Raw genomic sequence first — 25,436 nt, forward strand, 5'->3', positions numbered from 1 at the left:
CCCCCGTTGATTATATCTCCTCCTGGCATTTTATTTAGGCTACTATTAAGGTTCACTTGCATTTTCTGCATGTGCACTGGTAGTTGAGGGTAGACACTTTCCCCACCCATCCCCCTCACACCCCACTTCAACCCCAGAGTGTGTGGGAAGGCCTCCTGGCCTTCCAGATTTTCCATGGGTGATCCACACATTGGGTAATCCACACACCCATCATCAAGGCCTAACCATGTTACAAAATGGAAGGACAATTAAGTCGGCAGGAAGCTCTTCTAGAACATTTCACTCAGCTGCCTCAAGGTCAGTCAGGGGTTTGGGCATCACTTTCTGGAGAAAGCCACAGAGTAGGTGTGACCAGCTGCAGAAAGGGACACCCTGGAATTGAGAAGCCTGGGCTCTTTAGAGGAGCATCTGAAGACCTTGGAGCTTAACCTCTGGAAGAAGCCGTTTGGGACTGGCCACAGACCATGTGATGACATTGTGGCGTGGGGTAATGTGTAACCTACCTCCACCCCTAGCTACACTTCTTGGAGAGCAGCTTAGATTCTCATCCCAGTGCCAAGGTAAGAGATGGATCAGGCCACAGGTAGGTAGAGATGTAGCCTTTGGATCTGTCCCTTCATAGCCCAGGATTCCAAACTCAGGAACAGACACTATTTTTGCAGGAACAATCTCACTGTTCATGAGCAGCTGGCTGCAGTTAAAGGCAAAACAAGTGTCCCTCTCTGAGCCTCAAGTTCCACATTTACTAGCTGAAAAGAGTGGATCTAATTGTCTCTCTGGTCCCTTTCCAGCTGTGCCTGCCCATAAGGCTGTGACCTGTCTGCAGTGGTGTGCTCAGCCAGTCACTAGCAAGAATGGATACCATCCAACAGGTCCCTTAGCATTGGGGATGGGGGTAGGGAGTGAATGGGACATCCCTGAAATTGGGGTGAGAATCTAAGTCTTGCAAAAAGGTAGGGCAACTGTCCCCTTTTAGACAGAAGCAGGAGATGAGGATGGGGCAATGGTCTGTCTTTCAAAACCTTGAATCTGCCAGTTAGGGAAGGGGCTGCTCCCGCAGACTCGCGCAGGAGAGGGCGAGGGCGGTGCCGCTCTACGATCTAACTCGGGTTTGTGGCCAGAGGAGGAAGATGGAGCTTCATTTTACAGCAGCGTCTTGGGATGCGGCCGCCTCCTGGGTCTCCTCTTCAGGGCTAGGTGAGGAGGTTCCAGGGCCCGGCGCTCAGGTCACCGGCCTATCATTCCCCCTGCAGACGGCTCCGCTCCGGGGCAGGGGAGCGGCCGCGGTCAGTTGGCTTTGGGCGCCCGGAATTCGGGCATGCTCCAGGACCGCAGTGGCGGCGGCACGTCCCGCTCCACGTCCTCGGAGATGGTCCTGATGTCGCTGGCGAAGGGGGAGATGCGCGCGCGGGTCTTGAAGGTGGCCAGGCTGCCGCGGGGCCGCAGGCTCCACTGGCGCGTCAGCTTGTGGGCCTCCTCTTCCTGCTTCATCCTCTCCAGGACCTCCTGCAGCACTGAGCGGAAAATCTGGGACACCTCCTGCACTTCGGGCTCCTGCTCCGCCAGCAGCTGCCGGAACCTGGGCGGGAGGGGAGGGCGCTGGGGCCATTCATCCACAACAGCGGGCCTGGCACCCCGGGGCGTCTAACCCCGAGGGGCTGCCCGTGCATCCTCGTGGCCAGTTAGTCCACTCTACCCTGCTCCTGAAGCGAATCAGGAACCACCCCACGTTGCTACTGATTCAACTAATCCTGAGTTCAAATCTCACCTCTGCCACTTCTGGCCTCCGTTGGCCTCAGCCTCCTCGTCTGTAATCTGAGATGACAGCTGCCTTTTTGTGAGCTATAATGAACTAAGGTATGTAAAGATCCTGACACTTACCTAAGGTTGTTGATGATACAGCATTAAGGGGAACCCTTTGCAGTGGCAGCCTTACTGATGGGAGGCCTTCTGGCTAACCCTCTCCTGTCTCTTCTCCACCCCCTGGCCAGCATGATCTTTCTGAAACCTCTATCTGATTATGTCACTGCCCCTGTGATATTCCTTCCAGGTGCGCTGTTTGCCATGCACAGGGGTCCCCTGATATTTCCCTGGAAGACTCTGCACATCAGCTGGGAAGAATCACTGTGGCCCCGACATGTCCCAGGTTCTCCCAAGGCGCTGTGTGGTTTCCCAAGCTGTTTACTCTGCCTAGGCTATCTTTGCTTAGAGCTCACAAGTTAATGTTAGCAAGTCTATTTAGTACCAGGTTTCCTCCACCAGACTGAGAGTCAGGACTTCTCAGCAGTAACATGAGACCGGAAATGAGGCAGGACAATCATGACCTGCGTGCACTCAGTCTTCCCCCTCACTTTTGATGTTTCATTTGCCAGTCCAGGTGCCCTTTTCAGCAGCTCCACCCCATGACCCACCCCTGTCCCCAGGTGCTTCTGGAATAGATACACTTTGGGAGGCTTCTGCAGTCCAGATTCAGAAAGCTGGGGGAGGGTAAGGTTCTCCACCTGGAGGAAAAAAGGGGAGGGGTGGTAAAAGCTCTACAGAAACCAAGGTGTGTGGACGGGGCTGAAGAAGGTGAATGGGGCTGAAGGAGAGGAGCTTTTAAAGAGAATTTCAAAGAAAAAGGTGTACAATAAATTCATATGTTGGTTAAAGGGATGGGTGAGGGAAGATTTGGGGAGACTAACAGGAATTTTAAGATGTTTTATTGTGGATTTATATTCCTTTACAAAGAGAAATGTAGATAAAGAACTTGAGTTATTTTGAAATTACTCCATGCTTCTTTGAGAACAGCACCGATCCTTCTGAGACAGGACCATGTGGTCACAGCTTCGGTAGGATTACATTTAAATTCAAGGAACATTGTTGCACCCAAGCTCTAAATGTGCATTGCCCCAGAATTCTGTCTGAACCCTTCCTACACACACACACACACACACACTCTCACACACACACTCACACACCCACACTCATCTGTGGGCAGACTAGCATGAAAGCTAACATAAGCTAGGATAATTAAGAATCTGATTTTGGAGAAATGTCTGGGAAAACTTCTCCAAGAAGGTAATATTGAAGGTAAACTGACGAAAGAAAAGAAGCCAGGTAAGTTAAAATCCAGGACAATAACAATCTGGGCAGGGAGAAGAGAAAACCCAAGGGTATTGTGTTCTCTTGAATCAAAACTCACACGCCTCCAGGAGCTGCCTCCTGCCTCCTGCTGGACCCCCAACCCTAGCCCAGCGTTTCATGGTCTCTTTCAGATTCCTTTTCCCCTCTTGCTCCTTCTAACAGATAACTAGGTCATCCAGGCTCCCTGGCTCTAGTCCTGGTGGCTTCAGGCCCCTGCCACTGCAGCCACCTTTCCTAGAGCCTGCAGCCCAGCAGGGATCCCCATCCCAGTGCTCACCTGAGGATGGCAGGCCCACAATAGGATGGGTGGATCTTAACGCAGACATCCTCCAGCTGCAGCCGCTCACTGGGGCTGAGGTCATAGGTGGGCCGGGGTGTGCTGGCCAGCCAGCTGTAGTCCACACCGGTACAGACCTTCCTGACCGCAGTGCTGCGCTCCCGCTGCTGCCTCTCAGCCTCTCGCATCTGCCCCGTTAGCTCCATCATAAGTGTCTCCAGCACCATCTCAGCAGGGCTCCTGGAGGACAGTCGGGATGGGGCCTCGTTCCACCGAAGCCATGAGATGAGAGACATAGCCCCTGGCCCTGCTGAGACAGGACAGGTGTGCATCTTTCCTGGGCCCCTCTGTTAGTTAGGGTGGGGAACCTGGGAACCCAAGGGGGAGAGAGGAGAGCTGGGACCCGGGGGAGAAGACCTGCTCTGCCCTAACAGCTGAGTGGCCTCAAGTAGGTGGCTTAATTTCCCTGAGCAATCATTTTTAATTCTGTAAGACAAGATAGGGCTGTTGTGCCGGGCGTGGTGGCTCATGCCTATAATCCCAGCACTTTGGGAGGCTGAGGCTGGCGGATCACGAGGTCAGGAGATCAAGACCATCCTGGCTAACACAGTGAACCCCATCTCTACTAAAAATACAAAAAATTAGCCGGGCGTGGTGGCAGGCGCCTGTAGTCCCAGCTACTCTGGAGGCTGAGGCAGGAGAATGGCACGAACCCAGGAGACAGAGCTTGCAGTGAGCCAAGATCGTGCCACTGCACTCCAGCCTGGGCGACAGAGTGAGACTCTATTTCAAAAAAACAAAAACAAAAAACACAGGGCTGTTGTGAGAAGTAGCTGTGAATAAACTTTGTACACTCTAGGCATCACATAAAAGTAAGAGACTCTTGTGGTTATGATCCTTAAAGCATCTCCAGGATTGTGCCCAGAGAAAGGGCCTCCTGAATCCCCACTAACTCCCAACAAAGCAGGAAACATATGGATTATGGCTGAGCACAAGCTTTCCCTATGATTTAAGGGGAACACACACACACACTCACACACTCACATACACACACACACTCAGAACAGATACATCCTATGTCAGTGTACCAGGAAAACACCCTCAGTTTTTAAATGCCTCCAGCCTATTGACGAAAGACACTTAGAATTCTATGGGGTTGGCCAGCCGTGGTGGCTCACGCCTATAATCTCAACACTTTGGGAGGTCAAGGCGGTCAGATCACCTGAGGTCAGGAGTTCAAGACAAGCCTGACCAGCGTGGAGAAACCCTGTCTCTATTAAAAATACAAAATTAGCCAGGCGTGGTGGCGCATGCCTGTAATCCCAGCTACTCGGGAGGCTGAGGCAGGAGAATTGCCTGGACCCGGGAGGTGGAGGTTGCGGTGAGCTGAGATCACGCCATTGCACTTCAGCCTGGGCAATAAGAGCAAAACTCTGTCTCAAAAAAAAAAAAAGAACTGTATGGGATTAACATTAACCTGATAAAAACCAACTTATCCACCATTCATTCATTCATTCAGCATTAATCAAGCACTGTGTACACATCTGTGGAGGGACATAAACACGAAAGGATGCCAGGATCCTGCTCTCCAAGAGAGGCAACATTTGTTGAGTAAACGCTGCAAGATCAATGGAGAGAGGGAACTCTGCTGGTGAAGCACAGAGTCAGCACTGATGTGGGAGGGGAAGCAGTGACCCTAGACGGTGAAAGGGGCCAGAGTGGGCTGAGAAGTGAGTGCGAGCTTCAGACACATGCGCTGATGGAGAAGGGGTCCCAGGTGGAGGCAGGATCTGGCCATAGAACAAGGTGAGACAGCTGGAGGTATGACAGCAGTGAGCCTAACTCATCATGGAGCCCCCACACGGGCCTGCTCAATACAAGTTTGGTGAAGGACAGACCGAGTAGATGAATGAATGAATGAATGAATGAATGGGTGAATGAGCTAGCTACTCCATGACCTGTCAGATGTAGTCTGTGATTCTGACCACAGTGAAGGGAAATGACATTCCCCAGCTAAAGCCTGAAGGGGGTCTTCAAGGTGCCCCACTTCCCCTTTCTGCACCTTTCTCCCTCCAAGCAGTTCCCCCTTCCATGCACCAATGATCCCATTTCTGCTTAGACCCTCCATATGCAGAGAAAAGAGGTCAGATGAACTCAGTCTCAACGTCATGGTGATGAGGGAGATGTCACCTCCCTAGGACACTTGCATTTTTAGGCCACCTGCTGTGGGAAGTCAGGGACCCCAAATGGAGGGACCGGCTGAAGCCGTGGCAGAAGAACATAAATTGTGAAGATTTCATGGACATTTATTAGTTCCCCAAATTAATACTTTTATAATTTCTTACACCTGTCTTTACGGTAATCTCTGAACATAATTTGTGAAGATTTCATGGACACTTATCACTTCCCCAATCAATACCCTTGTGTTTCCTATGCCTATCTTTACTTTAGTCTCTTAATCCCGTCATCTTTTTTTTTGAGATGGAGTCTGGCTCTGTTGCCCAGGCTGGAGTGCAGTGGCCGGATCTCAGCTCACTGCAAGCTCCGCCTCCCAGGTTCACGCCATTCTCCTGCCTCAGCCTCCCGAGTAGCTGGGACTACAGGCACGCGCCACCTCGTCCAGCTAGTTTCTTGTATTTTTCAGTAGAGACAGGGTTTCACCATGTTAGCCAGGATGGTCTCAATCTCCTGACCTCGTGATCCACCCGTCTCAGCCTCCCAAAGTGCTGGGATTACAGGCTTGAGCCACCGCGCCCAGCCAATCCCATCATCTTAAGCTGAGGAGGATGAATGTCGCCTCGGGACCCTGTGATTTTACCAACTGCACAAATTGTTTGTAGAGCATATGTGTTTGAACAATATGAAATCTGGGCATCTTAAAAAAAGAACAGGATAACAGCGATGTTCAGGGAACAAGAGAGGTAACTTTGAACTGGCCGCCGGTGAGCCGGAGAGAACAGAGCTATATTTCTCCTCTTTCGTAAGCAAATAGGAGAAATATCGCCGAATTCTTTTTCTCAGCAAGGAACATCCCTGAGAAAGAGAATGCGCCCTGAAGGTAGGCCTATAGATGGCCCTTTTTAAGGCATCCCATCTTTTATGGTTGAAGCCGAGGGGATGAAATAAGCCCCGGTCTCCTGTAGCGCTCCCAGGCTTACCAGGTGGAGGAAAATTCCCGCCTAATGAATTTTGGTCAGACAAGTTGTCTGCTCTCAAACCCTGTTTCCTGATAAGATGTTATCAATGACAATGCGTGCCCGAAACTTCATTAGCCATTTTAATTTCACCTCATCCGGTGGTCCTGTGATCTCGCCCTGCCTCCATTTGCTTTGTGATATTTTATTACCTTGTGAAGTATGTGATCTCTGTGACCCACACCCTATTCATGCACTCCCTCCCCTTTTGAAAATCCCTGATAAAAATTTGCTGATTTTGTGGCTCGGGAAACATCATGGATCCCGCCGATATGTGATGTCTCCCCTGGACACCCAGCTTTAAATTTCTCTCTCTTGTGCTCTTTCCCTTTATTTCTCAACCCAGCCAAGACACTTAGGAAATAGAAAAGAACCCACGTTAAACATCAGGAGCGGGTTCTCCCGATAACCACCCTCCCACCACCCTGCACCCCAGTGCTTAATCCAGAGAAACGAATTGTTAAGGTAAATAATCAGACACAAAGGAGAATATTATGATGGGGTAGCAGCAGCCTTCTGGAAGGCCACACCTAAATCCCTACATAAGATGGAGATTTGAAGACCAACTCCTTTAGCAACCAACAGAATTAAGAAATCTGAAAACAGGCCAGGCATGATGGCTGATGCCTGTAATCCCAGCACTTTGGGAGGCGGAGGAGAGTGGATCACTTGAAGCCAGGAGTTCAAGACCATCCTGGCCAACACGGTGAAACCCGGTCTCTACTAAAAATACAAAAATTATCTGGGCATGGTGGCACACGCCTGTAGTCCCAGCTACTCAGGAGGCTGAGGCAGGAGAATCACTTGAACTGGGGAGGCGGAGGTTTCGGTGAGCCGAGATGGTGCCACTGCATTACAGCCTGGGTGACAGAGCAAGACTCCAACTCAAAAAAAAAAAAAAAAAAACCCAGAAATCTGAAAACTTTCATTCTCCACTCAACCTAAGCCTATCACCAATGGAGGCTTCAGATTACACAGCTGACCCCTTCCTGGGAGGGTGGGACGAAAGGACGAACCATTAGACCCTACTCCTGGGGTCAGTAGCAGCTAGGATGTTTACTTCTTAGCTCTTACCTGCTGTATGTGCCCAGAATAAAGAGGTTAGGCAGTACTGTATGTACTGGGCGTACTGGGAAGTGGGAGTGCAGGAGTGGAGGTGTTATGGCCAGAGGGCCATGAGCATCAGGAGCCTCGCCTAAGGCTAAAGGATTCCATCAGTTCAGGCACAAGGACTGCAACTGTAACTGAATGTGTCACTTTCCCTGGAGGGTTTGTGTTTTTCAAAGTATATGGGTTAAGTTGATGCTTAGCACCAAAAGAGTGAATGGTGTAGCTGCTGAAGAGTACTACAAGCATACGGAGTCCCTCATTCCTGCAAGGGCTACTGAATGTGCTAGGCTATTGCACAGCTCCATGCCTTTGTCATATTCCTCCCTCTGCCTAAAATGCCTGCCCATTCTCGTGGAGACCAGGTCTAGGGTCAGCACCCTCAGAAGGTTTTCTTGACCTTCCCACCTCCCAGGTACATGGGGCCACTCTACCTTGTCCCCTGAATGCCTCTGCACAGGTGTTTTTCAGAGCTCAGGAGCACTTTACAGAACATGACTGCCTATCTCCTCTGACCCCGGGTGTGGTATGTGGGCAGGGCCTGTGCCTTATTCCCCTTTCCATTCCTGGTGCTGGACACATAGTCAGTAGGCACTTAATAAATAGCAAATGAATGAATGAATGAGTGCCAGAACAAAGGAACGAATAAATGATGGAGAAGCTATAACAGCTGGATCAAGGAACAAGCCCCACAGACCTGACCTGACCTGACCCTGAACAAGAAGGCATTTTTCAAAGCTCCTTAGGGAGCTTTTTTTCTCCTTAATCTGAGTTTACATTTGAGCGAAAAGAAGATTGCAAGAGAGTGGCTTGGCAAAAGAGGGTTCTCCTTGTGGCCGGGAGAAATGTGAGAGAAGAAATGGGAGACACTGAAGATAACTTTTGCCTCCAGGGCAAATAGACCTTAGAATATCCATGCCATGGCCACATAAGCTAGCAAACTATTAAATAAAGCATGTTGCGTTTCCTTCCTTGTCAACTATACCTTCCTAACAACGTGGAGGGTGAGATTCAGACAGCATTCTTGGACTCCTCAGAGTTCTTTTCTGGCACATGGAGGTGGGTTGGGACAGCTCCCGGCCCTCAGCCAGCCTCCCTCTCTTCCCACCTCCGTTTCATCCCACATGGTAAGGGGCCTTGCAAACACGTGTGGGGACACCCCAGCTTTCACCTGCAAGACCCAGCCACACCCCCGCAACCAGCCACCTCTTTGCCAGCCTCTGACTTAGGGTTTCTCACTGGCAGTGCCATCTGCCCTGCTCAGTGGCCCCTTCTCTGGGGAAGTAGGTGGGCAACTATCTGGCAGGGAATTCTGATTTAGGTCTCTAAGCCTGATCTCGAAGGGAAGTGCCCACAGGGTGGCATGTCTACTGGATCCCCAGACACCTCACCTCGAGGCAGAGTAAGACCAGAAGCAAGCCCGAGTATAGTCTGGGGTGCAGCCTGTATGGGGTCCTGCTTTGCTGGGCTTAAGTCTCCCGACCGGAGCTGGCCGCTAGAAAAGGTGCTTTGTCACCCTCATCCCCCAACTCCAGATGGCAGGGGCTGAGTGGGGTGATCCCACCTGAGTCCTGAATTTTGTGGGCTCTGAGCCTCTTTGGCCAAGGTGTAGGGTCTCACAGGGGAGAAGGGTGTTCTGAGTCACCTCCTCCCCATCCCCTCACTCCCCGCAACTCTGGCCAGGAATGGAAGCTTTGGCAGAGACAAGATTTCTGCTGGTGCTATTTCTGTCCCTGGTGCCATTTCTGTCCCTGGTGCCAGCTGCTCCCCCAGAAGGCTCTTCAGTGGGTCCGATTAAGTTCTTAAGGGCAAAGGAGGGAGGGAGAGACAGAGGGTGGAAGAACAGACACAGAGAGGCAGGTGGGCAGGCTAGACAGACTCCAGAGGGTGCCGCCTTATCCCAGGGTATGCCCAGAACCTGAACCTCGGCTGAGACTGGGAAGGACGTGGTGCCTGGGGGAGGTCTGTTAAACAACAGCAAGAGCAACCTTCGCTGAGTATCTGGCACAATTTTCTACACTGCCTGGCTCCAGATTCACCACCGTGGCAGAGCCAACTCCTCAGTGTAAGCCCCAAGGCCCCCGCACTTGGCTCACCACCTGGCGAGTGGCAGCACCATGGTGACCTCAGAGTCTTCCCGTGATTAATGGTTCCTACTCAGTCAATGGCACTTATAACCAGCCCCAAACACACGAACACTGATTGAATCCTTGTTTTAAAAAATTAGGATAGGCCAGGCACGATGTCTCATGCCCATAATCCCAGTACTTTGGGAGGCTTGAGTTCAGGAGTTCGAGACCAGCCTGGGCAACATGGTGAAACTCCATCTCTACCAAAAATATGAAAAATTAGCCAGGCGATGTGGCACATGCTTGTAGTCCCAACTACTCGGGAGGCTGAGGTGGGAGGATAACTTGAGCCTGGGAGGTAGTGGTTGCAGTGAGTTGAGATCGCGCCACTGCACTTCAGCCTGAGTGATAGAGTGAGACGAGACCCCCATCTCAAAAAAAAAAAAAAAAAAAAAAGGAGGAGACACCCTTTATCAAGTTAGGAAAGATCCCCTTCTTTATATTTAAAAGAAAAAATTGCTGGGTGTGGTGGCTCACACCTATAATCCCAGCACTTTGGGAGGCCAAGGTGGGTGGATCACCTCAGGTCAGGAGTTTTGAGAACAGCCTGGGCAACACAGTGAAACCCCATCTCTAATAAAAATACAAAAATTAGCCGGGAGTGGTGGTAGGCACCTGTAATCTCAGCTACTCGGGAGGCTGAGGTGGAAGAATTGCTTGAACCTGGGAGGCAGAGGTCGCAGTGAGCCAAGATCGCACCACTGCATTCCAGCCTGGGTGACAGAGAGAGACTCCGACTCAAACAAAAAAAAATTAGGATAACTGAGGAAATCTGAACATGAGCTGGATGTTAGAAAATGATCCATGGGGCCAGGTACGGTGGCTCACGCCTGTAATCCCAGCACTTTAGGAGGCCGAGGCGGGTGGATCACCAGTGGTCAGGAGTTCCAGACCAGCCTGGCCAACATGGTGAAACCCCGTCTCTACTAATAATACAAAAATCAGCCAGGCGTGATGGTGCACACCTGTAATCCCGGCTACTTGGGAGGCTGAGGCAGGAGAATGGTTTGAACCCAGGAGGCCAAGGTTGCCGTGAGCCGAGGGTGCAGCATTGCGCTTCAGCCTGGGTGACAAGAGCGAAACTCTGTCTCCAAAACGAGAAAAGAAAAAAAAAAAAAAACGATCCGTGGAATACTGGCCAATAGCTCAATCTCAATCTTAGGAGGTGCTGAAGTGTTTACGAGTGTCTACAATATCTTAGATTCAAATAGTTCAGAAAACGTTACATAAATACGTGTACACACACCCCATAAACAGGGTGTTGGGGCTCAGAAACTAATATCCCAAGATATGGCATTGGATATGCTGAGCTGAAGAAGCCTCCTGGTCTCTCTGGCCCTCCCCACGGCCACTGTCTCTTCCAAAGCCCTTTGTCTGCCTAAGATCCAGATCCACCAAAGGAAACAATGTTTTTTTTCTTCCCTTAAGACTGAGAATGAGCCCTCACCTGAACAGACCCTCTCACAGGATAATGTACAAGTTCATTTTTGATCCCTGCCCCATTCATTCTCCCTAGTAATCCTCTCACCAGAACTGCTCTTCTTCCCCTCCCATAACTTGCTTTGCCAGGTGGTAGGTATATAAGCTTCCGAACCCCAGTGTGGGGTGAGCAGTTCCTCTGTGATTCTCCCCATGTATGCATTCGTGATAAATGTGCACGCCTTTTCTCCAATTAATCAGCCTTTCTTGAGGTGATTTTTAAGTGAAACTTCACAGGGCCAAGCCCTTGGCCCCTACAAGTATTATTAGCAATTGTTGTATCTGGGGAATATTGATGGATATTTATTGCATTTTTCTGCATGTTTATGCATATTCACAGTTTAAAAGTTGGAAAAACTCTACCTCAAAACTCACTTGTTCAGGAAGCCTTCCTGATTCACTCTACCTGACGGCCTGCGTTGTTCCTCGGGACTCCTCATTGCAGTTCCTATTCTGCTCATTTCTGCTGCTGTGCCTTTCTCCACCCACCAGCCTGGGCATCGAGGTCTTGCACAGTGGCGTGTGCCGGGAGGGCCTAGGGCCTGGAGACTGAAGCGCAGGGCTGAGTTCTCATCTGGTCACTCCCTCAGCAAACACAGGGGGAGTGTGTGACCTGCCTGTCGCTGTGCTAGATGCTGGGACTCCCTCAAGGAGTGTACACTCAAGAGAGGGAGGAAAACAAGCAGACAGGCAATTGCGATGCCGCGAAAGGCACAGCTCTCCTGAATGGAAGGGGACTCCTGGGCCTCAGCTGTATAATTAGCGCAGGGTGTGCCCAGGAAGTCCCCGCCCACTATTCTCTGCATAATCGCTACAGCTCATTAACCAGTGAGGCCTTAGTTTCTGCATTTATAAAATGGTGTTCAGACGCCAGCTCAGCCCACTCCACAGGGTTCCTCTGAGACGCGGGTGGGAGACAATATATGAAAACATTTGGTAAACTATAAAAATCCTGTGCAGTGATCAGGGGTTATAATTCTTATGACACAATCAGGTGGCTAAAAAGTTCACCTGGAGGCTGCGCATGGTGGCTCACGACTGTAATTCCAGCACTTTGGGAGGCTGAGGCAGGCAGATCACTTGAGGCTAGGAATTTGAGACCAGCCTGGCCAATATGGTGAAACCCCATCTCTACTAAAAATACAAAAATTAGCCAGGTGTGGCGGCGGACGCCTGTAATCCAGCTACTCAGGAGGCTGAGGCATGAGAATTGCTTGAACCCGGGAGGTGGAGGCTGCAGTGAGCCAAGATGGTGCCACTGCACTCCAGCCTAGGCGACAAAACAAGACTCTGTCAAAAAAAAAAAAAAAAAAAAAAAAAAAAACCCACCTGGAAAGAGGTCTTGAAGGCTCTGTAGAGAGGAGACAGATGACCAAATCCAATGACGACACAAAACGAGAAGAAAAGAAATGAAAGCCAGCTAGGAGCATGGGCTGGGCCCTGCTTGTTAAGACCCCTATCCACCTTGGGGTCCTCGGTAAGAATCTTTGGGCTGCGTTTCCCTCCTTTGTCTGGGAGCCAGCGTGGGGACAGAGTTGCTGCTGTTCATTGACACATACAGGCCTTCTGTTCCCTCTCCCCATATTCCCTCCACAGAGTCTGGGGCCTGGGGTCCAGTACCCTCCCCACTCTCACCCCCACTCACCACCTCCACTGCTTTTGACCTCAGATACATGCTGGGCGGCCTGGCTGCACCCCCACTCCGCCTCTACTTGATCACCAGCTCAGGTGGAACAGGCTGGGCTTGGGGAGACAGCGCAGCCTTCAGCAGAGAAAACCTGAATTCAGTTCCTATGCCCTTCCCCTCCCACGTAGCTGCCTGTGTTCAAGTCACCTTCATGGCTCCAAGCCTCAGTTTCCCCAGTCTATAAGGGAATAATAAAGGTACCTACTTCAAGTTACTGTGAAAATCAAATGAGGTCATGTCTGTGTAAATGTTTTATTTTTATAAACTAACAATGAGCTGGTTCACCTAGATCAGCGGCTATCATTGTCGCTTAGTACAGATTCTTACCCTGGGGTCCTAGGGAAAATTCAGAGATTTATGAACTTGGGTGGGGAAAAAAGTCATCTTTATTTTCACTAACCTTTGACTGAAATGTGGTATTTCCTTTAGTTATGAATGAGGGCCATGGACCACAGTAGTATCAGTAGCCCCGTGGCTTTATCTCCAGCAGAAATCACAGATTTTTCACAAAACACTTTAAAGTTGTTATTCTTGAATTATCAGGTATGCTCATCGCTGCTATGAAATTGTGGCATTTATTAGACTTGCTACTAGGTTTTATAATCTCACACGTTGATAGGGAAGCACACAGATTACCGTATCACAGATCGTTTTTTCTTTCTTTTTGATAGCTGCATTTCAGTAGAGCTCATTTCCTTTGTAACCCAGTGAATTTACTTTTATGCATGTAGAAGCATTTTTCTGAGAATGTGTCCACAGGCTTCACAGACTCCCAAAGTGGGCACAAAAAGTAAAGGATCTCCTGGCTTGGTGCAAGCTTGACCCCAACTTTATTCCTGGCCTTCCCCGTCCCTGGCTTCTGGTCACCATGCTGGGAGAACTGAGCCTCCCTGTTTCAAGAGAAGGCCCAGGTGGTGCGGCCTCGGGTTTACAGAGCAGAGCAGATGATAGGGAAGCCCTCGCATGTTCTGTCTCTGCCTTCTGGCGTCACTCACCCACGCCCGTTATCTTCCATTCTCTGATCTTCTCTTTCCTCTTTGCTTTCCCCTTCAATACCTCTTCCACCCCCACACTCTCAGAGCCTTCCTTTCAGCCTATTTTTGAACATCCCTGAGGATAGTGTGTTTTCTGTGGCTCCCTGGGAGGCGCCACTACCAGCTGTGGCTCGTTAGCTGTGCTGGAAGAACTCTCCCGTTGTGCCTCAAGGGCAAGAGGAGTCTCTGGTTCCAGTTGGCACTTGGAGGGGGACCAGGGATGTCTCAATGGTGGGAACAATGGGGAGTGTGACCTTGGAGCTGGAAGCAGAGCTCTGACCCCCTGCAGGAGGGATCAGAGTGTCCTCACCTCTAATGAGAACTGAGGCCCTGCGCTGGCCCCAGTCAAACAGTGAGAGCATGCAGACCTTGCCCAGGAAGGCTAATTTCTCAATGCAAAGGGAGCCATGGCCAGGAGACCTGGCCCGGGTCCTCCGCCTCGAAAGCTGAGCTGGGCATCTGCAGGCCAGGGCGAGGGGCTGCCCTGTGTGACCCACCAGGCCCGGGCATGGAGCAGCACCTGAGTCAGGCTGTCCCAGAGCACCGGCTGTTTCACTGCACGGGTAGCCTGGCTCTGCTGACACCAGACCCTCAGTCTGGGCAGAGACTTCTCAGTGGAGGCAGAGAGTAGGTGCTTCTCTGGCGAATCTTCCTCCCAGCCCTGTGTTTGATAAAGCCCAAGTCCAACTTTACAGATTGCAAATTGACCTTATTTCTCTTCGATATCACAGAAAAATAACCTGTAATCCACCAAGCCAGGTATGAGTGGGCCTGACCTGTGGATCCTCTGGCCACCTGACAGACATCTGCTTGTTTGTCAGGAACCCCTCAAGATACAACTCCTCCCAGCAGCCAGCCCCTCACTGCCGCCCACCCATGGAGCACTGATCTCAGTCACCAGGGCCTGGCCCAAGGGCCCATCACCACAGCATCTAGCAAACACGTTTCTCACGTTTTTGGTTGTATTTATCTATCTCTCCCCGACCTAGCTATGAACTCTGCAAGGGCGAGAGGTATGTGGGTTGAATCTGCTGCACACGGTAGCACTTGATAAGCGGTTCCTGAATGAATGAGTGAATGGCAGCCAGTCCTCCCCATTCTGGGGCAGAGGTGCAGCCAGGAGAGGGCATGTACACAGGTCTAACTGACCACAGTGGGAGAGGACTGACCCTCATCCCTCAGTTGCAGCTGGACTTTCCTTCTAGGCCTAATCTTCTCCCTGGTGCCCCACCCTGCACCAATCTGCCTGGGCCTGCTCTCCTGGGCATGTTATCGGGGATGCACAGACTGTTCCATGGTCAAGGGCACTGAGACACATCCATCACCCTCGTGCCCTGGGTGCTGCTGCATCCCTAGAGCCTGACTCTGTGCCCTGGACTTGGTAGGTGCTTGAATCACAGTTTGCAAACTGATGCAAGAGTCTCTGATTTGGGTTTCACTTTCCTTCCCCCTGCCTGCGTCCATTCTATAAAGGCAGAAGGGAACCTGCTGGAGCTGGGTCCTCCCCAAGAGGCTTGCAGTTCCAGAACAGGTGGAAGCGATGGCTTCCCACAGGTTTACAAAACGAGGAGCAGCCGGGCGTGGTGGCTCAAGCCTGTAATCCCAGCACTTTGGGAGACCGAGACGGGCGGATCATGAGGTCAGGAGATTGAGACCATCCTGGCTAACACGGTGAAACCCCGTCTCTACTAAAAAATACAAAAAACTAGCCAGGCGAGGTGGCGGGCGCCTGTAGTCCCAGCTACTCGGGAGGCTGAGGCAGGAGAATGGCGTAAACCCGGGAGGCGGAGCTTGCAGTGAGCTGAGATCCGGCCACTGCACTCCAGCCTGGGCGACAGAGCGAGACTCCGTCTCAAAAAAAAAAAAAAAAACAAGGAGCAGGCTATAGCCCCGAGGATGCTGTAGGAACCTCATCGGTTCCAACTCCTGTGGAACTGATGAGGACTAAAGGGGCCTCACTGTGGCCATCTGGGTCCTGGAGGTGGGCAGCTTTCTAGGCTCCCCAGCCTGCCACACCCCCTGAGGCCACCCAACCCAGCTCCAAACCTCGGCCCTAACTTCCAAAGGTGCAGCTATGCCAGGGTGCGAGTGGGGAAGACTGTCTCCTGGGGAGACCTCCGTCTTACCTCTGAGGTCAGCCTCTTGCAGCAGGGGGCCTGCGTTCTGCTTCCCAGTCTAGGAGAAGAGAGTGTCTGGATATTTTCAGGAGAAAAAAAAGAAAGTTGAGCAGCCACAGCAGGGCTTCTCTGCTGCTGCCCACTGGACTCAGGATTTTGCTTCTCTTTGGGTCTCTGAGAAGTTTTACCAAGAGAAGAGACAGGAGGAGAGATCCAGCCTGGGCTGTTGTTTGCGGGGTGTGTGTGTGTGTGTGTGTGTGTGTGTGTGTGTGTGTGTCCCGTGAGGCTGGAGCCACAGCTTCCCTGATGAACCATGGAGGCGGGCCAGCTCCTGAGCTGTGGTTGCCCTGGAGACCCACCTAAGCCTCTTTGCCTGGAGCAGTATTATCTGTAGAGGGAGTGGCTGATCCCACACAAAAGCCTGAGGCGACCCAGGCCCAGGCAGTGAGGAAGAACTTGTGTCCAGATGGCATTCTGGCCCTTTCCTCCTCCAGCCGGTGCTCAGTGTGGCACAAACTGGGCAAGACCATGCTCACCCAACCCTCTGCTGAGCCCTTGTGTACCTGCTGCTGGCAGATGTTTCCAGCTGCCTGGTGGGTGGCTCCTGGATGGAGAGCCCCTCTTTCTATCAGCTCCCTCCTACAGGGAGGGGGTGATTCCGGGTGCTGTGGACAGGGACCTGTGAAGATACAGCTCCACCTTTGCCCCACCACATCCCTTGCCTGTCTTCTTCTCTGCTTATCTAAATTATTTCCTTCCCTCAAGGTAAGCTCAAGAGCAGACAGTTCTGACTTTCAGAAGGAGGGCTATCCAGAGAGCTTCCCGGCCCTTCTACCATGTGAGGACACTGTGAGAAGATGCTTCCATGAACTAGGAAGTGGGCTCTCAGCAGACACTGAATCTACTACTCTGGCCAGCTAAGGCCAGAGTCACCCAAAGCATGTAACTGGGAGTCCCCACCTCTGAGCACCCTACCACTATCCTGGCACTTTCCCAAGGGGTGTGGCTTGGAGGTCCAAGGGCAGAAATTCCAGGCGTTTCCACACTGTAGGGGAGGGATCAGGGGGGTGAAGAGACTTTACCTTCTCTTTAGGAAAGCTGCTGGAGGTAATGAGGAGAAGGGTCCAGGGACCAAGTCACATGCTCATCTGTGCAGCATGTATTTCTAAAGCACCATTCTACAGGGGCACAACGCTAGGAGCTGGCTGAGCCTGGCTCTTCCCTCTCCACACGTTCCAGCCACGCCTGTGTGTGCTGGATCAGACGAGGAGGAGGTGGAAGTCTGGCAGGCAGGTGGGGAGCAGGGACAGCCTTAGGGCCCAGAGTTAAAGGCTTTTATCTCTAGGTAGTACAACTTTGGGTCTACTACTGACCATCCTGTGTTTGAATAAAAACAATTCATCCCTTTTCTACAGCCATGCTTTTGTATCAATATCTCCCCCTCTAATGCACACACAATGAATGCAAATGAGATCATAGAGGCCAATGTCTTGAGCCATCAGAAAGATTTTGTCGCAGCAGCTGCCAGATGAGCTTCAGGACTCCTCACCCGGGGACTCCAGGGAACAGGCACACAGACGACCCGAGTTATAGCAGTCTCCCTGCCAGAGGAGCCGGCCCCTCTCTTGCATTTTTCAAATGGTACCTGTGATTAGGAGAGAAAGGCACTCCCTGCCCCACGACCCTCCCTGACGCCTGCCTTGACACCATAACTCACAGGCCTTGGTGGGTGTGTTGACTGCTTATTTATTCTGATTTGTTCACCTGTGGAGGATTTGTGATTATCCTTGCTGAGTATGAATTTGCTCTGGGGAGAAAAGGTGGCAGTTGTTTTTCTCTTGTTTGGCATGGATGGAAGTTGCTGAAGCATAGATATTCAGCAACCATCAAACGCAGAAACACCGGTGGGGCCCACAACATTGCCTCATAGATGGGATTTGATTAATAAATTGGAAATGTGGAGTTATGAGGCGATTGCATGCAAGGCTGGATTAAAATCCGCATGGAGATTAGAGAAGAGCCCTGGCTCTCTGTGTGTGTGTGTGTGAGTGTGTGTGTGTGTGCACGCACGCTCCTCCCGTTCTCTCCTCCCTGGAGTCTTTCCAGGATATTTCAAACCATTTCTAACTACTCAGTCATGCGTTGGGTTTTCCAAGTCCTGCAGAAGGTCTGTGTAGCCCAAATCCCAAATGAAGTTGAATTAAATGGACAGAATATTCATAGGTACAGACCAGACTTGCAGTTACCTAGACCTCTTCTCTCTGGGCATCCCTCTTTCTATTCCTGTGGTCACATTTCCTCTCCAGTGCTATGGACTGAATGTTGTGTTCTCCCCAAAATTCGATCTTGAATCTCCCAAGGTGATGGTTAGGAGGTGGGACCTTTCGGGAGTGATTAGGTCATACGAGGGGAGCCCTCAGGAATGAGATTACTGCCCTTTTGAAACGGTCTCAGAGAGCCTCCCGGCCCTTCCACCATGTGAGGACACTGTGAGAAGATGCCTCCATGAACTAGGAAGTGGGCTCTCAGCAGACACTGAATCTACTGACACCCTGATCTTGGACTTCCCAGCCTCCAGAGCTGTGAGAAATACATTTCTGTCATTTATAACCCACCAGTTTATGGTATTCTGTTATAGCAGCCTGGATGGACTCAGACATCAGGTACAGGAAGCAATGTGTCTGACGGCAGAAAAAACGAGAATGCTCCCTTCCCTGCCAGCTGGAGGCATAATGCATTCCTCATCTATTCATTCATTCATTCACCAAGCATTTATTGGCTATCTACTCTGTCTAGACAGCACCTTGACACTCCATTCCCATAGACTTCACTGACCACAGCTTCTTTTCAGTTCTGCCCTGTGGTCTGATGGACTAATGTGAGGGTCTGTGGCAGAAACGGCTAGCTGTCCACCAAGAGTCACATTTCTCCTCCAGAGTACGTGAGCATGTAGTAGACATGTTCCTGGGAAGCAGCTGTCCAGCCGGGGGCTTCATTCCCCATCCCCTCTCCCATCTAGTTGGGGCCGTGTGATGATAGGGTGTAGATGGAAGGGACGTGGGTCACTTCAAGTGCAGCAGGTAGACACCCCCGTGCAACTGTCCACCTTCCACCTTTCCCCCTTGCTGATTGTCAGCCAGGACTCTGAGGCCCTCGGAGGTGGGGGAGACACAGTTTTGAAGGAGTTTAGGTCCCTAAATCACTTTGTGAAAAGCTGCTCACCCATCATTCATGTTGAACTCTAATGTGTGCAAAAAATCATACGCTTATTGGGTCAAAGCACTGAGGTGGGGTTTCTCTGTAATAGCAGTTGACACCACCCAACTTGCACAAAACCTTGTGAGAAGGGGTGGGTGTGGAAGCGCTCCCCTTTCCTAGGCTCCTGGACATCAGAGTTTTTCCTGACATGTTCATCGCTGGTTTTTTCATCATCACCTTAAAGACATTACTTAATCCCCTGTTGTCTCATGCCTCTGTGCATGGTGCGGAGTCCCCTCCTACCTGGGGAAGTTAACTTATCCCGCAAAGTTTAGCTTCATGGTAACCCCTTTGTGAATTATCCTCTGTTTGCTGCTCCCTCCTCTCCACTCTGAAACCTCATTCTTTTCTTTTTTTTTTTTTTTTTTGAGACAGAGTTTTGCTTTTGTTGCCCAGGCTGGAGTGCAATGACACAATCTCGGCTCACTGCAACCTCCGCCTCCTGGGTTCAAGCAATTCTCCTGCTTCAGCCTCCCAAGTAGCTGAGATTACAGGTGTGTGCCACCACACCCAGCTAATTTTTTTATTTTTAGTAGAGCCAAGGTTTCACCATGTTGGCCAAACTGATCTCAAACTCCTGACCTCAGGAGATCCACTCATCTTGGCCTTCCAAAGTGCTGGGATTAAAGGCGTGAGCCACTGTGCCTGGCCTGAAGCCTCATTCTTACTTCTGTACACACAGTTGATCCTCATTACCTACCAAAGTACTGGCAAATTTGCCTACTCACTAAAATTTATTTGTAATCCAAAAATCAATACCCATAGTACTTTTTTTTTTGATGCAGATTCTGTTGCTCAGGCTGGATGGAGTGCAGTGCTGAGCTCTCAGCTCCCTGCAGCCTCTGCCTTCCAGGTTCAAGCGATTCTCCCACCTCAGCCTCCCAACTGGCTGAAATTACAGGCAAGTGCCACCACACCCAGCAAAAATTTTTTTTTTTTTTTTTTGAGATGGAGTCTCGCTCTGTTGCCCAGGCTGGAGTGCAGTGGCATGATCTTGGCTCACTGCAGGCTCCGCCGCCTGGGTTCACGCCTTTCTCCTGCCTCAGCCTCCTGAGTAGCTGGGACTACAGGTGTTTGCCACCACGCCCAGCTAATTTTTTTTTTTTTGTATTTTTTTTAGTAGAGACGGAGTTTCACCTTGTTAGCCAGGATGGTATCTATCTCCTGACCTCGTGATCGGCCCGCTGCCTCAGCCTTCCACAGTGCTGGGATTACAGGCATCAACCACCAGGCCCGGCCTAATTTTTTTGTGTTTTTTCGGTAGAGGTGGGGTTTCACCATGTTGGCCAGGCTGGTCTCAAACTCCTGAGCTCAAGCGCTCCCCTGCCTCAGCCTCCCAAAGTGCTGGGATTACAGGTGTGAGCCACTGCACCCGGCCTACTCATAGTATTAGGTTGCTGTAACAGTAATTACGGTTTTTCCCATTAAAAGTAATTACTTTTGCACCAACCTAATACTTCTGTGGTCTTTCTAGACATGTAGAAAAATGTTAGTGACCTGATGGACTTGCTCCCTGCTGAGCTTGAACAAGACATGCTCTGCCTTCTTGTTTCAGCTCTCACGATCTTAAGTGTCCTTTTCACAGTCTGTTTATAATGGATAAATGTGGATAATGTGGTAGAAGGCGCAACCCTGTGGGATTAAAAACATGGCTCAGGCAAACCTGGATGTTGCATGTAGATCTTAACAAATTCTCATATCAGTTCCCAAAGAAGCAGCCTGGCAGAGTCCATTGCCTGGCTACCAGAGGCCGCCTGGACTTGGTGTGGAGAATGAAGGAGAGAGGGGAATTGTCAGGAAATTCTGACTGGCAGCTGAGTCAACGGCAGTGAGACGAGGCATCCAGGACTAGGACTGAGCCCATGGTGGTGAGACACAGTGTCCAGGAGGAGGACTGGGCTCATGGTGGTGAGACACAGCATCCAGGAGGAGGACTGAGCTCATGGCGGTGAGATGTGGCATCCAGGAGGAGGACTGAGCTTATGGCGGTGAGATGTGGCATCCAGGAGGAGGACTGAGCCCATGGCTGTGAGATGTGGCATCTAGGAGGAGGATTGAGCCAATGGTGGTGAGACATGGCATCCAGGACTAGGACTGAGCCCATGGTGGTGAGACACAGCATCCAGGAGGAGGACTGAACAGATGGTGGTGAGACACGGGGTCCAGGAGGAGGACTAAGCTCATGGTGGTGAGATGTGGCATCCAGAAGGAGGACTGAGCCCATGGCAGTGTGATGTGGTGTCTAGGAGGAGGACTGAGCCAATGGTGGTGAGACGTGGCATCCAGGGCTAGGACTGAGCCCATGGTGGTGAGACACAGCGCCCAGGAGGAGGACTGAGTTCATGGTGATGAGACACGGCGTCCAGGAGGAGGACTGAACAGGTGGTGGTGAGACATGCCATCCAGGAGGAGGACTGAGCCCATGGTGGTGAGATGTAGCGTCCAGGAGGAGGACTGAACCCACGGCAGTGAGACATGGCGTCCAGGAGGAGGACTGAACCAATAGTGGTGAGAATGGTGTCCAGGCAAGGACTGAGCCCATGGTGGTGAGACATGGTGTCCAGGAGGAGAAGCAGATTGGAGGGGAAGTAGAGTGTGGCTTTGGCTTGGTGGAGGTGGAGGAGGAGACTTCATGGCTCCAGGGAGGAGAGGCCCCAGGACCAGCTCCTTATGCAGAAGAAAGGGTTTGGCTAAAGCACAAACCTGGGGGCCATCGAGGTAGTGTTCTGATCCCTGGACCCTAGCCAAATTCCAGACTCTGTTAAACAAGGAGCATGTGGGCATTTAAGAAAGGATGTGGAGATCACGTGGCATTAGCAGATGTTTACTGTCGACAGGTCGGGGAAGCCACCCCAAAGACGCAGTGAGAAAGTGTGACCAGGGACAGTCACAATCCCTCTGTGCCCTCATCACATCCCCTCATCCCTCCTCTGCCTACACAGCAACTCTGGCAGGTTGTTCTGTGTGAGATCAGGGGCTCCTTTAATTGACAGCATCCCGGCTCAAGCTCACAGCCACCTTTTCACTCTCTGCCCTCTGAGGCCGGGGAAGCCCACTGGGCCCGTCTGCAAGTGTGGCTCTGAAGTGTGGGTGGTTCATATCACCAGGACAATCTTCAGTCGGGAGACAGGAACCAGAAGACACATACTCCACACTCCTCTCCCTCACATGGACAGTTCTGGAAGGCATGCTGTTACAGTCCTCGGGAGGCGCCACGGAGTCATACCCAGCGGCCGTGCTGCCCCATCAGTGACCTTGATAACACACCCTATGCTGACTTTCCTCCTTCCTGTCTCAGTCTCCTTGCACTCTCCTTTCTGCTTCCTGGACCGCCTCCCAAGTCCTGGAAGCTACACCCAAGTCCTTGTTCCAGCGTCTGCTTCTGGGAAAAGCAGAGAGGAAATATGAAGAAAATAGGGAGCCAGGCACCGTGGCTCACACCTGTAATCCCGGCACTTTGAGAGGCCAAGGCAGGCAGATCACCTGAGGTCAGGAGTTTGAGACCAGCCTGGCCAACATGGTGAAACCCCGTCTCTACAAAAATACAAAAATCAGCTGGGTGTTGCAGTGCATGTCTGTAATCCCAGCTACTGTGGGAGGCTGAGGCAGAAGAATCACTTGAACCCGGAAAGTGGAGGAAGTTGCAGTGAGCCGAGATTGCATCACTGTTCACTGCAATCCAGCTTGGGTGACAGAGCAAGACTGTCTAAAAAAAAAAAAAAAAAAAAAAATATATATATATAATGATCTGCAATGTTAAATGCCAACAAGAGGTCAAGTAGAATGATGGCCCAGGAAAGGGCACTGGCAACAGGGAAGGAGGTGCAGGTTACTGGAGACACTGCCACTGGAGCTTGGGAGTGGGCCCAGTACTCCCAGGGCTACCCCACTGAGGACACAGAGTTCACACAGTGTAGCACCTCCATCATTCTCCAGAAAGTATTCCTAAACCAGAAGGTGCTGAAAGCTTTAGAGAAGAGCTGAACAGGGAGGTGTTCACTGCACCTGCACGGCATGGCAAACTCCAATTACCCTTGGACATTGACTGTCTCCGCAGTCTCTCCCTCCAGCCCACCACCAGGGTGCCCCTTTACTAACACCTCTTCCCTGTGGCTCCTGCCCCTGCACTCCTGGATCTCCCTTCCCCACACAGCCAGCGACCTCTCTCAGCAGTCACCTCGCTGAGGGCTGGACTCGGACGTGAATGATGCTGAGACGTGAGCCACAGCGGTGAGGCCCGAGGCACTCAGTTCCCTTGTCCTCTGTGGGGTTCCCAATTCAGTAACCTGCCTCCTCCCACAGCGCCTTTCTATAGAGAAGACAAGAGTCTGGCTGCTCTAACATAATCCTTCCCCAGAAGTCAAAGCGGAGACCTTGCTGCTGGCACGAGAACGACTGAACAATTCTTTTTATTTTTTATTTTTTGAGACGGAGTCTCGCTCTGTCACCCAGGCTGGAATGCAGTGGCACGATGTACGCTCACTGCAACCTCCACCTTCCAGGTTCACGCCATTCTCCTGCCTCAGCCTCCTGAGTAGCTGGGACTACAGGCGCCCGCGACTATGTCCGGCTAATTTTTTTGTATTTTTAGTAGAGACGGGGTTTCACCCTGTTAGCCAGGATGGTCTCAATCTCTTGACCTCATGATCTGCCTGCCTCGGCCTCCCAAAGTGCTTGGATTACAGGCGTGAGCCACCGCGCCCGGCCAGGACTGAACAATTATTTCCGGAAGCTTTTCCCCCAGCATGTTCTCTGATAGACCCATAAGCAGCTGGAATCCTAACCCCTAGGAACTCTAAGTACTCTGTTTTTCATTCACCACATCCACCCTCCCTGCACACTAGCCCCACATTCATTTCCTCAACAAAGGTTTACTAGGCATGTACTTAGTGCCAGGACCAAGGCCTGGCGCCAAGCGTGGAGCTGGAGAGGGCAGGCCCACCTGTGACCACATGGGGCTCCCAGTCAGAGGAGGAGGACAGGCTGTGTGCAGCAGGGCTGGGAGCTGCACAGAAACCCAGAGATGCCCCTGGAAGGTGGCCCCTGCCTCCTGGCTCCCACTCCCTCACAACCTGTCAAGAAGGAAGAAAGAACAGAACCATCTGCTTAACCAGTGGTGACCCATGCTTCTCTCTGGGGCAAGAGGCTTCTTTCGCTTCTGGGCCAAAGCTAAGTGCTTTGTGAAAGCTGGCAGATGCTTGGTGCTCTGCGGTGGGCAGGTCTATGCAAACCCACCCCCAAAGGCCGAGGAAAGAGGCTGACAAATCCAGTTTCTTAGGAAGAAACATTTATTAGGGACTTACAAACAGAAGCCATGTCCCAGGCAGCGTTGAGAGGAACGGTGGATCACTGCACCATTATCCCCCAGAACCATTATCTCCCAGAACCAGGACTTACCTACTGTAGGGAAGGAATGTGTGGGACAATTGAAGTTGACCCCCCAGGGAAAGGTGAGAATGCTATGTGAGACTGCCTAAGGGCAGGATTCATGGTCAAGATAGCTTTGACCTAAGGGCAGGATTTAAGGTAACAGCAGATAAAGCAGAAATTAACTTAGAGTCATTCCTGGAACGGGAGTTAATCAGAAGGCAAGATAGCATGTCAGCTTCCAAGATGGAACTGCTTTAGTCTCCACATGAAGTCACTGGAAACCTCATGAGGAGGAAACCAGAAACAGAAATGGAAAAAACTAGATTTTGTCCAACAATGGAGGAACCACATGTACTTTCTACATGTAGAAAGTACAGTGCATCAATATCCCAGACTATGCAGCCGCGAGACAATACTTGTGACAAAACTGGCTTCTAACTTCCCATCCTGTGAAAAACAGCAGAACCCCCATGGTGCACCCACTGGATGCAGGTGGACAGAGCCAGGGAGGTAAGCGGCACAGGAGAAAACATTTGTGTCATGGTGGAATTAACTTATTACCCCAGGTGGAGAAAATGACTGCATGTGTGCTGGGATTCTTTTCAAATGTTCCAATTATTTTTTTAAATCCAGAGTATAAAATAAAAATGACTCTGCA

At 51.1% G+C, this 25,436-nt stretch overlaps 1 protein-coding gene across 1 annotated transcript; it reads right to left on the minus strand.

Moving 5' to 3' along the window:
• Positions 1-699: 699 nt before the first annotated feature.
• On the minus strand, positions 700-16,273 carry RD3 (RD3 regulator of GUCY2D). The gene is made up of 3 exons (XM_017853040.1): positions 16,160-16,273; positions 3,404-3,713; positions 700-1,579 (listed from the first exon to the last, which is right to left on the minus strand). The coding sequence occupies exons 2-3, from the start codon at positions 3,697-3,699 to the stop codon at positions 1,288-1,290; spliced, it is 588 nt and encodes a 195-aa protein (XP_017708529.1). The 5' UTR covers positions 3,700-3,713; positions 16,160-16,273; the 3' UTR covers positions 700-1,287.
• Between the last annotated feature and the right edge of the window lie 9,163 nt (positions 16,274-25,436).

The sequence above is a fragment of the Rhinopithecus bieti genome, unplaced genomic scaffold (assembly GCF_001698545.2).
Source record: "Rhinopithecus bieti isolate Rb0 unplaced genomic scaffold, ASM169854v2 scaffold_35166, whole genome shotgun sequence".
Lineage (NCBI taxonomy): Eukaryota > Metazoa > Chordata > Mammalia > Primates > Cercopithecidae > Rhinopithecus > Rhinopithecus bieti.

Bases quoted from the DNA above. Each gene is read 5' to 3' on its own strand.
- RD3 (XM_017853040.1), bottom strand. From the start codon at position 3,699: ATGTCTCTCATCTCATGGCTTCGGTGGAACGAGGCCCCATCCCGACTG. The intron at 1,580-3,403 runs GTGAGCACTGGG...CCTCCCGCCCAG, and splicing joins TGTGGGCCTGCCATCCTCAG to GTTCCGGCAGCTGCTGGCGG.